The sequence below is a fragment of the Chrysemys picta genome, chromosome 16, assembly GCF_011386835.1.
Source record: "Chrysemys picta bellii isolate R12L10 chromosome 16, ASM1138683v2, whole genome shotgun sequence".
NCBI lineage: Eukaryota > Metazoa > Chordata > Testudines > Emydidae > Chrysemys > Chrysemys picta.
The window spans coordinates 942275-956945 of NC_088806.1; the positions used below are offsets into that span (position 1 = coordinate 942275).

General features: G+C 50.7%; 3 protein-coding genes across 3 annotated transcripts in view; all 3 read right to left on the bottom strand.

Moving 5' to 3' along the window:
- The window catches only part of RNASEK (ribonuclease K), a 321727-nt gene that overhangs the window by 235523 nt on the left and 71533 nt on the right, over window positions 1–14671 (bottom strand). The gene's annotated exons all lie outside the window — the stretch shown is intronic.
- Window positions 141–2773, bottom strand: LOC135976030 (mucin-2-like). Its single transcript, XM_065570378.1, has 2 exons — window positions 924–2773; window positions 141–151 (listed from the first exon to the last, which is right to left on the bottom strand). The coding sequence occupies exons 1-2, from the start codon at window positions 2656–2658 to the stop codon at window positions 141–143; spliced, it is 1746 nt and encodes a 581-aa protein (XP_065426450.1). The 5' UTR covers window positions 2659–2773.
- LOC135976031 (mucin-2-like) lies at window positions 2985–6447 on the bottom strand. Its single transcript, XM_065570379.1, has 2 exons — window positions 3708–6447; window positions 2985–2995 (listed from the first exon to the last, which is right to left on the bottom strand). Exons 1-2 carry the CDS (start codon window positions 6211–6213, stop codon window positions 2985–2987), a joined length of 2517 nt encoding a protein of 838 aa, XP_065426451.1. The 5' UTR covers window positions 6214–6447.

Sequence of the window (14671 nt, forward strand, 5' to 3'; positions counted from 1 at the left end):
AGATGTAGCGGACGCAGAAGGTGTTGTTGACAATGTTGTTTCACGGTTGGTAAATGCTGTTGAAGCTGGAGCAGAAACTGTTGTTGCCAGAGTCGTTTCATTGGTGGTGGTTTCAGAAAGGGTTGTGTGAGAGACAGAAGTCAAGAAGGTGCTATGGGTGGAAGAGAAGGTCACCGTTTGCAGTGGAGAGGATGTTGCTGAGGTTGTCTCACTGTTGCTTGTTTCCATTGTGGTGTGCACTGAAGATGTTATCTCATTGTGTGTGGATGTCTCTGTCACTGGAAGAGAAGGAGAGCTTGCCATGGTAGTCTCCGTACTTGTAAATTCAGTACGAGTTGGATGGGGAGGAACCAATGTCATGGTTGTCTCATTGGAGGTGAATTCAGAGACCGCTGGTTGTGTGACAGTCGTCCTCAAGGGACTTTCACTGGACGATGCTGTCAGAGTAGACTGGGAAGCCGTCGTCAGACTTTCTTCCCTTGTGGAAATTTGGGCTGTGCTCAGGACCGGAAGGGAGGTTGCCATGGGAGTCTCACTTTTTGTATATTCACTAAAAGTAGGGGGAAGAAGAGTCGTTGTTAGGGTTGTCTCACTGGTGAAAGTTTCAGGTAGTGTTGAGAGAGAGACACTGGTTGTTATCTCCCTGGAAGATGTTGATACAACTGCAGAGTGAGTAGCTCCTGTTCCCACTGTCTCACTAGTGGATGTTTCAGATGTAGCGGATGCAGAAGGTGTTGTTGACAATGTTGTTTCACGGTTGGTAAATGCTGTTGAAGCTGGAGCAGAAACTGTTGTTGCCAGAGTCGTTTCATTGGTGGTGGTTTCAGAAAGGGTTGTGTGAGAGACAGAAGTCAAGAAGGTGCTATGGGTGGAAGAGAAGGTCACCGTTGGCAGTGGAGAGGATGTTGCTGAGGTTGTCTCACTGTTGCTTGTTTCCATTGTGGTGTGCACTGAAGATGTTATCTCATTGTGTGTGGATGTCTCTGTCATTGGAAGAGAAGGAGAGCTTGCCATGGTAGTCTCCGTACTTGTAAATTCAGTACGAGTTGGATGGGGAGGAACCAATGTCATGGTTGTCTCATTGGAGGTGAATTCAGAGACCGCTGGTTGTGTGACAGTCGTCCTCAAGGGACTTTCACTGGACGATGCTGTCAGAGTAGACTGGGAAGCCGTCGTCAGACTTTCTTCCCTTGTGGAAATTTGGGCTGTGCTCAGGACCGGAAGGGAGGTTGCCATGGGAGTCTCACTTTTTGTATATTCACTAAAAGTAGGGGGAAGAAGAGTCGTTGTTAGGGTTGTCTCACTGGTGAAAGTTTCAGGTAGTGTTGAGAGAGAGACACTGGTTGTTATCTCCCTGGAAGATGTTGATACAACTGCAGACTGAGTAGCTCTTGTTGCCACTGTCTCACTAGTGGATGTTTCAGATGTAGCGGACGCAGAAGGTGTTGTTGACAATGTTGTTTCACGGTTGGTAAATGCTGTTGAAGCTGGAGCAGAAACTGTTGTTGCCAGAGTTGTTTCATTGGTGGTGGTTTCAGAAAGGGTTGTGTGAGAGACGGAAGTCAAGAAGGTGCTATGGGTGGAAGAGAAGGTCACCGTTGGCGGTGGAGAGGATGTTGCTGAGGTTGTCTCACTGTTGCTTGTTTCCATTGTGGTGTGCACTGAAGATGTTATCTCATTGTGTGTGGATGTCTCCGTCATTGGAAGAGAAGGAGAGCTTGCCAAGGTAGTCTCCGTACTTGTAAATTCAGTACCAGTTGGATGGGGAGGAACCAATGTCATGGTTGTCTCATTGGAGGTGAATTCAGAGACCGCTGGTTGTGTGACAGTCGTCCTCAAGGGACTTTCACTGGACGATGCTGTCAGAGTAGACTGGGAAGCCGTCGTCAGACTTTCTTCCCTTGTGGAAATTTGGGCTGTGCTCAGGACCGGAAGGGAGGTTGCCATGGGAGTCTCAATTTTTGTATATTCACTAAAAGTAGGGGGAAGAAGAGTCGTTGTTAGGGTTGTCTCACTGGTGAAAGTTTCAGGTAGTGTTGAGAGAGAGACACTGGTTGTTATCTCCCTGGAAGATGTTGATACAACTGCAGAGTGAGTAGCTCTTGTTCCCACTGTCTCACTAGTGGATGTTTCAGATGTAGCGGACGCAGAAGGTGTTGTTGACAATGTTGTTTCACGGTTGGTAAATGCTGTTGAAGCTGGAGCAGAAACTGTTGTTGCCAGAGTCGTTTCATTGGTGGTGGTTTCAGAAAGGGTTGTGTGAGAGACGGAAGTCAAGAAGGTGCTATGGGTGGAAGAGAAGGTCACCGTTGGCGGTGGAGAGGATGTTGCTGAGGTTGTCTCACTGTTGCTTGTTTCCATTGTGGTGTGCACTGAAGATGTTATCTCATTGTGTGTGGATGTCTCTGTCATTGGAAGAGAAGGAGAGCTTGCCATGGTAGTCTCCGTACTTGTAAATTCAGTACCAGTTGGATGGGGAGGAACCAATGTCATGGTTGTCTCATTGGAGGTGAATTCAGAGACCGCTGGTTGTGTGACAGTCGTCCTCAAGGGACTTTCACTGGACGATGCTGTCAGAGTAGACTGGGAAGCCGTCGTCAGACTTTCTTCCCTTGTGGAAATTTGGGCTGTGCTCAGGACCGGAAGGGAGGTTGCCATGGGAGTCTCACTTTTTGTATATTCACTAAAAGTAGGGGGAAGAAGAGTCGTTGTTAGGGTTGTCTCACTGGTGAAAGTTTCAGGTAGTGTTGAGAGAGAGAAACTGGTTGTTATCTCCCTGGAAGATGTTGATACAACTGCAGAGTGAGTAGCTGTTGTTCCCACTGTCTCACTAGTGGATGTTTCAGATGTAGCGGACGCAGAAGGTGTTGTTGACAATGTTGTTTCAGGGTTGGTAAATGCTGTTGAAGCTGGAGCAGAAACTGTTGTTGCCAGAGTCGTTTCATTGGTGGTGGTTTCAGAAAGGGTTGTGTGAGAGACAGAAGTCAAGAAGGTGCTATGGGTGGAAGAGAAGGTCAACGTTGGCGGTGGAGAGTATGTTGCTGAGGTTGTCTCACTGTTGCTTGTTTCCATTGTGGTGTGCACTGAAGATGTTATCTCATTGTGTGTGGATGTCTCTGTCATTGGAAGAGAAGGAGAGCTTGCCAAGGTAGTCTCCGTACTTGTAAACTCAGTACGAGTTGGATGGGGAGGAACCAATGTCATGGTTGTCTCATTGGAGGTGAATTCAGAGACCGCTGGTTGTGTGACAGTCGTCCTCAAGGGACTTTCACTGGACGATGCTGTCAGAGTAGACTGGGAAGCCGTCGTCAGACTTTCCTCCCTTGTGGAAATTTCAACTGTACTCAGGACCGGAAGGGAGGTTGCCATGGGAGTCTCACTTTTTGTATATTCACTAAAAGTAGGGGGAAGAAGAGTCGTTGTTAGGGTTGTCTCACTGGTGAAAGTTTCAGGTAGTGTTGAGAGAGAGAAACTGGTTGTTATCTCCCTGGAAGATGTTGATACAACTGCAGAGTGAGTAGCTCTTGTTCCCACTGTCTCACTAGTGGATGTTTCAGATGTAGCGGACGCAGAAGGTGTTGTTGACAATGTTGTTTCAGGGTTGGTAAATGCTGTTGAAGCTGGAGCAGAAACTGTTGTTGCCAGAGTCGTTTCATTGGTGGTGGTTTCAGAAAGGGTTGTGTGAGAGAGAGAAGTCAAGAAGGTACTATGGGTGGAAGAGAAGGTCACCGTTGGCGGTGGAGAGGATGTCGCTGAGGTTGTCTCACTGTTGCTTGTTTCCATTGTGGTGTGCACTGAAGATGTTATCGCATTGTGTGTGGATGTCTCTGTCATTGGAAGAGAAGGAGAGCTTGCCATGGTAGTCTCCGTACTTGTAAATTCAGTACGAGTTGGATGGGGAGGAACCAATGTCATGGTTGTCTCATTGGAGGTGAATTCAGAGACCGCTGGTTGTGTGACAGTCGTCCTCAAGGGACTTTCACTGGACGATGCTGTCAGAGTAGACTGGGAAGCCGTCGTCAGACTTTCTTCCCTTGTGGAAATTTGGGCTGTGCTCAGGACCGGAAGGGAGGTTGCCATGGGAGTCTCACTTTTTGTATATTCACTAAAAGTAGGGGGAAGAAGAGTCGTTGTTAGGGTTGTCTCACTGGTGAAAGTTTCAGGTAGTGTTGAGAGAGAGACACTGGTTGTTATCTCCCTAGAAGATGTTGATACAACTGCAGAGTGAGTAGCTGTTGTTCCCACTGTCTCACTAGTGGATGTTTCAGATGTAGCGGACGCAGAAGGTGTTGTTGACAATGTTGTTTCAGGGTTGGTAAATGCTGTTGAAGCTGGAGCAGAAACTGTTGTTGCCAGAGTCGTTTCATTGGTGGTGGTTTCAGAAAGGGTCGTGTGAGAGACGGAAGTCAAGAAGGTGCTATGGGTGGAAGAGAAGGTCACCGTTGGCGGTGGAGAGGATGTTGCTGAGGTTGTCTCACTGTTGCTTGTTTCCATTGTGGTGTGCACTGAAGATGTTATCTCATTGTGTGTGGATGTCTCTGTCATTGGAAGAGAAGGAGAGCTTGCCATGGTAGTCTCCGTACTTGTAAACTCAGTACGAGTTGGATGGGGAGGAACCAATGTCATGGTTGTCTCATTGGAGGTGAATTCAGAGACCGCTGGTTGTGTGACAGTCGTCCTCAAGGGACTTTCACTGGACGATGCTGTCAGAGTAGACTGGGAAGCCGTCGTCAGACTTTCTTCCCTTGTGGAAATTTCGGCTGTACTCAGGACCGGAAGGGAGGTTGCCATGGGAGTCTCACTTTTTGTATATTCACTAAAAGTAGGGGGAAGAAGAGTCGTTGTTAGGGTTATCTCACTGGTGAAAGTTTCAGGTAGTGTGGAGAGAGAGACACTGGTTGTTATCTCCCTGGAAGATGTTGATACAACTGCAGAGTGAGTAGCTCTTGTTCCCACTGTCTCACTAGTGGATGTTTCAGATGTAGCGGACGCAGAAGGTGTTGTTGACAATGTTGTTTCAGGGTTGGTAAATGCTGTTGAAGCTGGAGCAGAAACTGTTGTTGCCAGAGTCGTTTCATTGGTGGTGGTTTCAGAAAGGGTTGTGTGAGAGACAGAAGTCAAGAAGGAACTATGGGTGGAAGAGAAGGTCACCGTTGGCGGTGGAGAGGATGTCGCTGAGGTTGTCTCACTGTTGCTTGTTTCCATTGTGGTGTGCACTGAAGATATTATCTCATTGTGTGTGGATGTCTCTGTCATTGGAAGAGAAGGAGAGCTTGCCATGGTAATCTCCGTACTTGTAAATTCAGTACCAGTTGGATGGGGAGGAACCAATGTCATGGTTGTCTCATTGGAGGTGAATTCAGAGACCGCTGGTTGTGTGACAGTCGTCCTCATGGGACTTTCACTGGACGATGCTGTCAGAGTAGACTGGGAAGCCTTCGTCAGACTTTCTTCCCTTGTGGAAATTTGGGCTGTGCTCAGGACCGGAAGGGAGGTTGCCATGGGAGTCTCACTTTTTGTATATTCACTAAAAGTAGGGGGAAGAAGAGTCGTTGTTAGGGTTGTCTCACTGGTGAAAGTTTCAGGTAGTGTTGAGAGAGAGACACTGGTTGTTATCTCCCTGGAAGATGTTGATACAACTGCAGAGTGAGTAGCTCTTGTTCCCACTGTCTCACTAGTGGATGTTTCAGATGTAGCGGATGCAGAAGGTGTTGTTGACAATGTTGTTTCACGGTTGGTAAATGCTGTTGAAGCTGGAGCAGAAACTGTTGTTGCCAGAGTCGTTTCATTGGTGGTGGTTTCAGAAAGGGTTGTGTGAGAGACAGAAGTCAAGAAGGTGCTATGGGTGGAAGAGAAGGTCACCGTTGGCAGTGGAGAGGATGTTGCTGAGGTTGTCTCACTGTTGCTTGTTTCCATTGTGGTGTGCACTGAAGATGTTATCTCATTGTGTGTGGATGTCTCTGTCATTGGAAGAGAAGGAGAGCTTGCCAAGGTAGTCTCCGTACTTGTAAACTCAGTACGAGTTGGATGGGGAGGAACCAATGTCATGGTTGTCTCATTGGAGGTGAATTCAGAGACCGCTGGTTGTGTGACAGTCGTCCTCATGGGACTTTCACTGGACGATGCTGTCAGAGTAGACTGGGAAGCCGTCGTCAGACTTTCCTCCCTTGTGGAAATTTCAACTGTACTCAGGACCGGAAGGGAGGTTGCCATGGGAGTCTCACTTTTTGTATATTCACTAAAAGTAGGGGGAAGAAGAGTCGTTGTTAGGGTTATCTCACTGGTGAAAGTTTCAGGTAGTGTGGAGAGAGAGACACTGGTTGTTATCTCCCTGGAAGATGTTGATACAACTGCAGAGTGAGTAGCTCTTGTTCCCACTGTCTCACTAGTGGATGTTTCAGATGTAGCGGACGCAGAAGGTGTTGTTGACAATGTTGTTTCAGGGTTGGTAAATGCTGTTGAAGCTGGAGCAGAAACTGTTGTTGCCAGAGTCGTTTCATTGGTGGTGGTTTCAGAAAGGGTTGTGTGAGAGAGAGAAGTCAAGAAGGTGCTATGGGTGGAAGAGAAGGTCACCGTTGGCGGTGGAGAGGATGTCGCTGAGGTTGTCTCACTGTTGCTTGTTTCCATTGTGGTGTGCACTGAAGATGTTATCTCATTGTGTGTGGATGTCTCTGTCATTGGAAGAGAAGGAGAGCTTGCCATGGTAGTCTCTGTACTTGTAAACTCAGTACGAGTTGGATGGGGAGGAACCAATGTCATGGTTGTCTCATTGGAGGTGAATTCAGAGACCGCTGGTTGTGTGACAGTCGTCCTCAAGGGACTTTCACTGGACGATGCTGTCAGAGTAGACTGGGAAGCCGTCGTCAGACTTTCTTCCCTTGTGGAAATTTGGGCTGTGCTCAGGACCGGAAGGGAGGTTGCCATGGGAGTCTCACTTTTTGTATATTCACTAAAAGTAGGGGGAAGAAGAGTCGTTGTTAGGGTTGTCTCACTGGTGAAAGTTTCAGGTAGTGTTGAGAGAGAGACACTGGTTGTTATCTCCCTAGAAGATGTTGATACAACTGCAGAGTGAGTAGCTGTTGTTCCCACTGTCTCACTAGTGGATGTTTCAGATGTAGCGGATGCAGAAGGTGTTGTTGACAATGTTGTTTCACGGTTGGTAAATGCTGTTGAAGCTGGAGCAGAAACTGTTGTTGCCAGAGTCGTTTCATTGGTGGTGGTTTCAGAAAGGGTTGTGTGAGAGACAGAAGTCAAGAAGGTGCTATGGGTGGAAGAGAAGGTCACCGTTGGCGGTGGAGAGGATGTTGCTGAGGTTGTCTCACTGTTGCTTGTTTCCATTGTGGTGTGCACTGAAGATGTTATCTCATTGTGTGTGGATGTCTCTGTCATTGGAAGAGAAGGAGAGCTTGCCATGGTAGTCTCCGTACTTGTAAACTCAGTACGAGTTGGATGGGGAGGAACCAATGTCATGGTTGTCTCATTGGAGGTGAATTCAGAGACCGCTGGTTGTGTGACAGTCGTCCTCATGGGACTTTCACTGGACGATGCTGTCAGAGTAGACTGGGAAGCCGTCGTCAGACTTTCCTCCCTTGTGGAAATTTCAACTGTACTCAGGACCGGAAGGGAGGTTGCCATGGGAGTCTCACTTTTTGTATATTCACTAAAAGTAGGGGGAAGAAGAGTCGTTGTTAGGGTTATCTCACTGGTGAAAGTTTCAGGTAGTGTTGAGAGAGAGACACTGGTTGTTATCTCCCTGGAAGATGTTGATACAACTGCAGAGTGAGTAGCTCTTGTTGCCACTGTCTCACTAGTGGATGTTTCAGATGTAGCGGACGCAGAAGGTGTTGTTGACAATGTTGTTTCACGGTTGGTAAATGCTGTTGAAGCTGGAACAGAAACTGTTGATGCCAGAGTTGTTTCATTGGTGGTGGTTTCAGAAAGGGTCGTGTGAGAGACTGAAGTCAAGAAGGTGCTATGGGTGGAAGAGAAGGTCACCGTTGGCGGTGGAGAGGATGTTGCTGAGGTTGTCTCACTGTTGCTTGTTTCCATTGTGGTGTGCACTGAAGATGTTATCGCATTGTGTGTGGATGTCTCTGTCATTGGAAGAGAAGGAGAGCTTGCCATGGTCGTCTCCGTACTTGTAAATTCAGTACCAGTTGGATGGGGAGGAACCAATGTCATGGTTGTCTCATTGGAGGTGAATTCAGAGACCGCTGGTTGTGTGACAGTCGTCCTCAAGGGATTTTCACTGGACGATGCTGTCAGAGTAGACTGGGAAGCCGTCGTCAGACTTTCCTCCCTTGTGGAAATTTGGGCTGTGCTCAGGACCGGAAGGGAGGTTGCCATGGGAGTCTCACTTTTTGTATATTCTCTAAAAGTAGGGGGAAGAAGAGTCGTTGTTAGTGTTGTCTCACTGGTGAAAGTTTCAGGTAGTGTTGAGAGAGAGACACGGGTTGTTGTCTCCCTGGAAGATGTTGATGCAACTGCAGAGTGAGTAGCTCTTGTTGCCACTGTCTCACTAGTGGATGTCTCAGATGTAGCGGACACAGAAGGTGTTGTTGACAATGTTGTTTCAGGGTTGGTAAATGCTGTTGAAGCTGGAGCAGAAACTGTTGTTGCCAGAGTCGTTTCATTGGTGGTGGTTTCAGAAAGGGTTGTGTGAGAGACAGAAGTCAAGAAGGTGCTATGGGTGGAAGAGAAGGTCACCGTTGGCGGTGGAGAGGATGTTGCTGAGGCTGTCTCACTGTTGCTTGTTTCCATTGTGGTGTGCACTGAAGATGTGATCACATTGTGTGTGGATGTCTCTGTCATTGGAAGAGAAGGAGAGCTTGCCATGGTAGTCTCCGTACTTGTAAATTCAGTACCAGTTGGATGGGGAGGAACCAATGTCATGGTTGTCTCACTGGAGGTGAATTCAGAGACCGCTGGTTGTGTGACAGTCATCCTCATGGGACTTTCACTGGACGATGCTGTCAGAGTAGACTGGGAAGCCGTCGTCAGACTTTCCTCCCTTGTGGAAATTTGGGCTGTGCTCAGGACCGGAAGGGAGGTTGCCATGGGAGTCTCACTTTTTGTATATTCACTAAAAGTAGGGGGAAGAAGAGTCGTTGTGGTGTGCACTGAAGAAGGTGTTATGGCATTGTGTGTGGATGTCTCTGTGATTGGAAAAGAATGAGTGCTTGCCATGGTAGTTTCCGTACTTGTGAATTCAGTACCAGTTGGATGAGGAGGAACCAATGTCACGGTTGTCTTAGTGGTGGTGAATTCAGAGACTACTGGCTGTGTGACGGTGCTGGCCTCGGCAGTGGAGGTCGGGCTGGAAGGGCTGGGCATGGAGACAGGCTCAGGGACAGTGCTGCCTTCAGCCGCAGAGGTCGGGATGGAACTGCTGGTCATGGAGACAGACGCGGAGATGGTGCTGGTCCCAGCTGTGGAGGTCGGGCCAGAAGAGATGGGCACGGATTCGGACTCAGAGATGGTGCTCGCGTGAGCCGTGGAGAGCAGGCTGGAAGCACTGGGCATGGACAGGGATTCAGTGCTCAGCACTGGAAAGGAGGTTGCCATGGGAGTCTCACTTTTTGTATATTCACTAAAGGTAGTGGGAAGAGAAGTCGTAAGGGTTGTCTCACTGGTGAATGTTTCAGGTAGTGTTGGGAGAGAGACACTTGTTGTTATATCCCTGGAAGATGTTGATACAACTGCAGAGTGAGTAGCTCTTGTCACCGCTGTCTTGCTGGTGGATGTTTCAGACTCAGCGGGCACAGAGGGTTTTGTTGACAAAGTAGTCTCACTGTTGATGAATTCTGTTGAGGCTGGAGGAGAGACCGTTGTTGCCAGTGTCATTTCTTTGGTGGTGGTTTCAGAAAGGGTCGTGTGAGAGACAGAAGTCAAGAAGGTGCTATGGGTGGAAGAGAAGGTCACCGTTGGCGGTGGAGAGGATGTTGCTGAGGTTGTCTCTCTGTTGCTTGTTTCCGTTGTGGTGTGCACTGATGATGTTATCGCATTGTGTGTGGATGTCTCTGTCATTGGAAGAGAAGGAGAGCTTGCCATGGTAGTCTCCCTACTTGTGAATTCAGTGCCAGTTGGATGGGGAGGAACCAATGTCACGGTTGTCTTAGTGGAGGTGAATTCAGAGACCGCTGGTTGTGTGACAGTCGTCCTTAGGGGACTTTCACTGGATGATGCTGTCAGAGTAGACTGAGAAGCCGTCATCAGACTTTCTCCTGTAGCTGTCTCTGAAGAACTGGTGTGTGTCCTTCTCTCTGTGGTGGATAGAGACGTGTTTGGGACCAGAGCAGTGGTTGAGCTCAGAGTCTCTGCGCTGGACTGAACCGCTGTGCTGTCTGTTGTCTCACTTGCTGTGAACTCCGTTGTTGTTGGTGTTGACTGGGTCCCTGCTACTGTCGTGATCAGCTCACTAAGTGGGGAAAATTACCGTGGTGTCATCATTCATGTAACCAGTTACCAATAATGTTTTTCCCATGGACCGCTGCTGAGTCACCCGCCCCACGTCGCTGCAGTGCAACCCCGCCTGGCACCGTGCTGGGGCAGTGTGGTAATCACTGACTGCCCAGGGAGAGTGACCCCTGCTAAGGCTCCCACTCCACTCCCTGCTGCATTGAGCCTCCTAATGCTGCCCTTGGGCCAGCCCTGCCTCCCAGCAGACCGCATCCCCTTCTGAACCTCCCGCCCCGCTCCCTGCCGCACAGCGCCCCCTGGCTCCACCCTGGGGCCAGCCCCGCCTGCCAGGGGAGAGCTCCCCCTGCTGAGCCCCCCACCCTGCTCCCTTCCCCACAGCGCCCCCTAGCCCCGCCCTGGGACCAGCCCTGCCTGCCAGGGGAGAGCGCCCCCTGCTGTGACCCCGCCCCGCTCCCTGCCGCACAGCGCCCCCTAGCGCCACCCTGGGGCCAGCCCCGCCTGCCAGGGGAGAGCGCCCCCTGCTGAGCCCCCCACCCTGCTCCCTGCCCCACAGCGCCCCCTAGCGACGCCCTGGGACCAGCCCTGCCTGCCAGGGGAGAGCGCCTCCTGCTGTGCCCCCCGCCCCGCTCCCTGCCCCACAGCGCCCCCTAGCACCGCCCTGGGGCCAGCCCTGTCTCCCAGGGGAGAGTGCCCCCTGCTGAGCCCCCCACTTCCCACAGCTCAGGCTCCCCACTTCTTGCAGCACAGCACCCCCAGTTACCACCATGCTGAGGCATTGGGGTCAGCAGTGACCCAGAGAGGAGACCATCCCCTGCCCTGCCTGGCTTTGGAGAGCTGATGAGCTCACGGGATACGGCAGCAGGGAGGAAAGACGTCTAGAGCTCCAGCAGCAGGGAGGCCCCTTGGGGAGGTGTGAGACTCACCGGCACTGGGGTCCCTGCGTCCCGAGGTAGCACTGCTCCCCTGCTTTGCAGAAGGGGCCGTAGGGGCTGTGGCTGCTGCAGTTGGAGACGCACATCAGCGTGTTGTTCACGTTGAGCGGGAAGTAATATTTCTGGTACGCCGCGGGAATGTCAGAGTTACTCTGGCAGACCGCTAGGGAGAGGGGGACGAAAGCCGAGGCAGGTAAATACCGCAGGAAACCAACCCGCCTCCCACCTCCTCCCTGGATGCTCAGACGCTGCTCAGCCAGACGTGTCCCAAGGGACTCTCCAGAATGGTAACCGGTCCCAGAGAGTGACCGGATCCCGGGCTACAGGGGAGAAGGCATCTAACGCCTGGGAGCTGCGGCTAGACCGATTCACACTGCACAGAACATGCACATGGCGGCCGGAACGGCTTCCCCGTGGAGCTGCTGGATTCCCAGAGCCTTTAAATTGAGACTGTATGTCTCCAAACGCTCCGCACTAGCTCAGCCAGACGCAAAGATCACTGGGGTCCCTGCATCTGCCGGCCAGACCCTTAGCTGGTGTGAATCTGCTGTGAATCCATTGGCATTGATTGAGCTGTGATGCAAGTTCGCACCAGCTGCGGCTCTGACCTTACAAACCTATGGGACAGACACCTGGAGTTATACTGGGAGTGACGGGAAGTGGGTGACGAGCAGAGACAGAGGCTCTGGGTCTTACCTGCTATGTTCAGATTTACTGAGTTGACATGTGTTGCTCCAGGTGCAAAGCATATTTTGTCTGAAAGAAAGAGAGAGGGAATTGCAAATGTGAGTTGCAGCGTCTGTGTTTTTGGGGGGATCTGGGCCCAGGTTGGTGCGTGTTTAGAGCTATGAGCTGGAGGGCGGGAGAGTGGGGAGTTCTCACCCAGAATCACAGCTGGGTGGGAAATTCATCCCTATGCCTAGAAAAGTTTTGAAGAGAGCAAAATTGGTTTCTTGCTTCCGTCAAAAAATGTGATTAAAAATGTTGGCTGTTGTAAAGGGCCTTTTTAGTGTGTGTCAAAAAACAGTTGCCCTCCAATATACCAGTTTTCCAGCAGAGACAAAAACTAGAGCATTTCAGTTTCTAGTAGAAAGAAGCCATTTGCCATCAGACCAAGCCTTTCAGCGGATAGTTTTTGGCCAACGGAATGTCCTGGCTCCTATTCCCGGCACCTAATCTGCGGAAGGGGTCCCTGGCAAGGTGTGTCCCACGGGGCCATCAGGGGCACGGCTCGGGACATTGAGTTAGCACGTCACCTGTGTCATTGGATGTGCAGTTGCTGCGGACCAGGCGGTCTCTGACATTGCTGATGGCTTCCGTGTACGTGCTGTTGTAGCTGGAATATGGCACGGACAAAAAGATCTCGTGATCCACGATGATGCTGCCGTTTCTGTGCGGGAGGAGAGGAGCCAACGTCAGTGCCGGGAAACGAGGGCCGAGCGGAGGCGGCCACATGCTCTCGCTCCAAGGGGGCCTCCAACGAGGGTTTTGCTTGGACAGAACCCTGATGTCCCAGCGGAGCCACCGCCATGGATGGAATCCAGCCCCCAGGATACCTGGACCACCCAGAGCACAGGGGGAGCAGGACTGTGGTTCTGGGGGTCCTCTTGCCACCCCAGCCTCTTACCTCAGTGAAATGATCTCCAGCCCCTGGTACTGGGGGATCTTACCATAGATCTTCTCAGTCTGGAAAAGAAACAAAGCTCTCAGCCAAGAACAAGGGGTGTTTCATCACAGGTCTCCTCCGCCCATGCAGCAGAAAGCCCATCCCCAGAGACCCTTTCCCCCTGTGCGGCAGGGTGCCTGTCATGAAGGTGGGAATTGTAATAGTATTTTTCTGACCCACACCCATGTGCCTCAATTTACCCACTGACTTTGGATTGCTATCCACTGGGGACGTTCCCTGGAACTGAGGGGATACGGGACGGGGGCTTCCGAGCCACATATCCCGTCTGAGTTGGTCCAGAATCGTCATGAAGGACTGTGTCAAACTGACATCTTTTCTTGACAAATCTCTTTCCTTTTACTATAACCCAGCTCAGCACTAGGGCCAGAGCCTGGCCAAGCCCCACTAAGTGACTAGCTGCTCTTCACTGAAAAAGGAAAGAAGGAGGATCCGGGGAACTACAGGCCAGTCAGCCTCACCTCAGTCCCTGGAAAAATCATGGAGCAGGTCCTCAAGGAATCAATGCTGAAGCACTTAGAGGGGAGGAAAGTGATCAGGAACAGTCAGCATGGATTCACCAAGGGGAAGTCACACCTGACTAACCTAATTGCCTTCTATGATGAGATAACTGGCTCTGTGGATGAGGGGAAAGCAGTGGATGTGTTATTCCTCGACTTTAGCAAAGCTTTTGATACGGTCTCCCACAGTATTCTTGCCACTAAGTTAAAGAAGTATGGGCTGGATGAATGGACTGTAAGGTGGATAGAAAGCTGGCTAGCTCGTCGGGCTCAATGGGTAGTGATCAGTGGCTCCATCTCTAGTTGGCAGCTGGTATCAAGCGGAGTACCGCAAGGGTCGGTCATGGGGCCGGTTTTGTTCAATATCTTCATTAATGATCTGGAGGATGGCATGGACTGCACCCTCAGCAAGTTTGCAGATGTCACAAAACTGGGAGGAGTGGTGGATACGCTGGAGGGTAGGGATACGATACAGAAGGACCTAGACAAATTAGAGGATTGGGCCAAAAGAAATCTGATGAGGTTCAACAAGGACAAGTGCAGAGTCCTGCACTTAGGATGGAAGAATCCCATGCACTGCTATAGACGAGGGACCGAATGGCTAGGAAGCAGTTCTGCAGAAAAGGACCTAGGGGTCACAGTGGACGAGAAGCTGGACAGGAGTCAACAGTGTGCCCTTGTTGCCAAGAAGGCTTAGAGCATTTGGGGCTGTATAAGTAGGGGCATTGTTTAGTCTGCAGAACAGAAGAATGAGGGGGGATTTGATAGCTGCTTTCAACTACCTGAAAGGGGGTTCCAAAGAGGATGGATCTAGACTGTTCTCAGTGGTACCTGATGATAGAACAAGGAGTAATGGTCTCAATGCTCTGTCCCAGGGCCCCATCAAACTTTAATCCACCTCTGGCTGGACACATTCCCTTGGGACCTGGAATTCACTGATCATTCCTGGCGAGGTGAGGTTTGGGCTGGTTACCCCTGTAGGGTTTCCTGGCGTGGCCGGAGACTGACCCACCGCCCCCCCCCACCACCTATCACCAGCAAAGCTCTCACCTGTGGAGACCAAGAGGGGGAACACAGGGCTCGCAGTTCTGGGGACCCCAGCATATCATCACAACCAAATTCAAGAGAGCCTCATA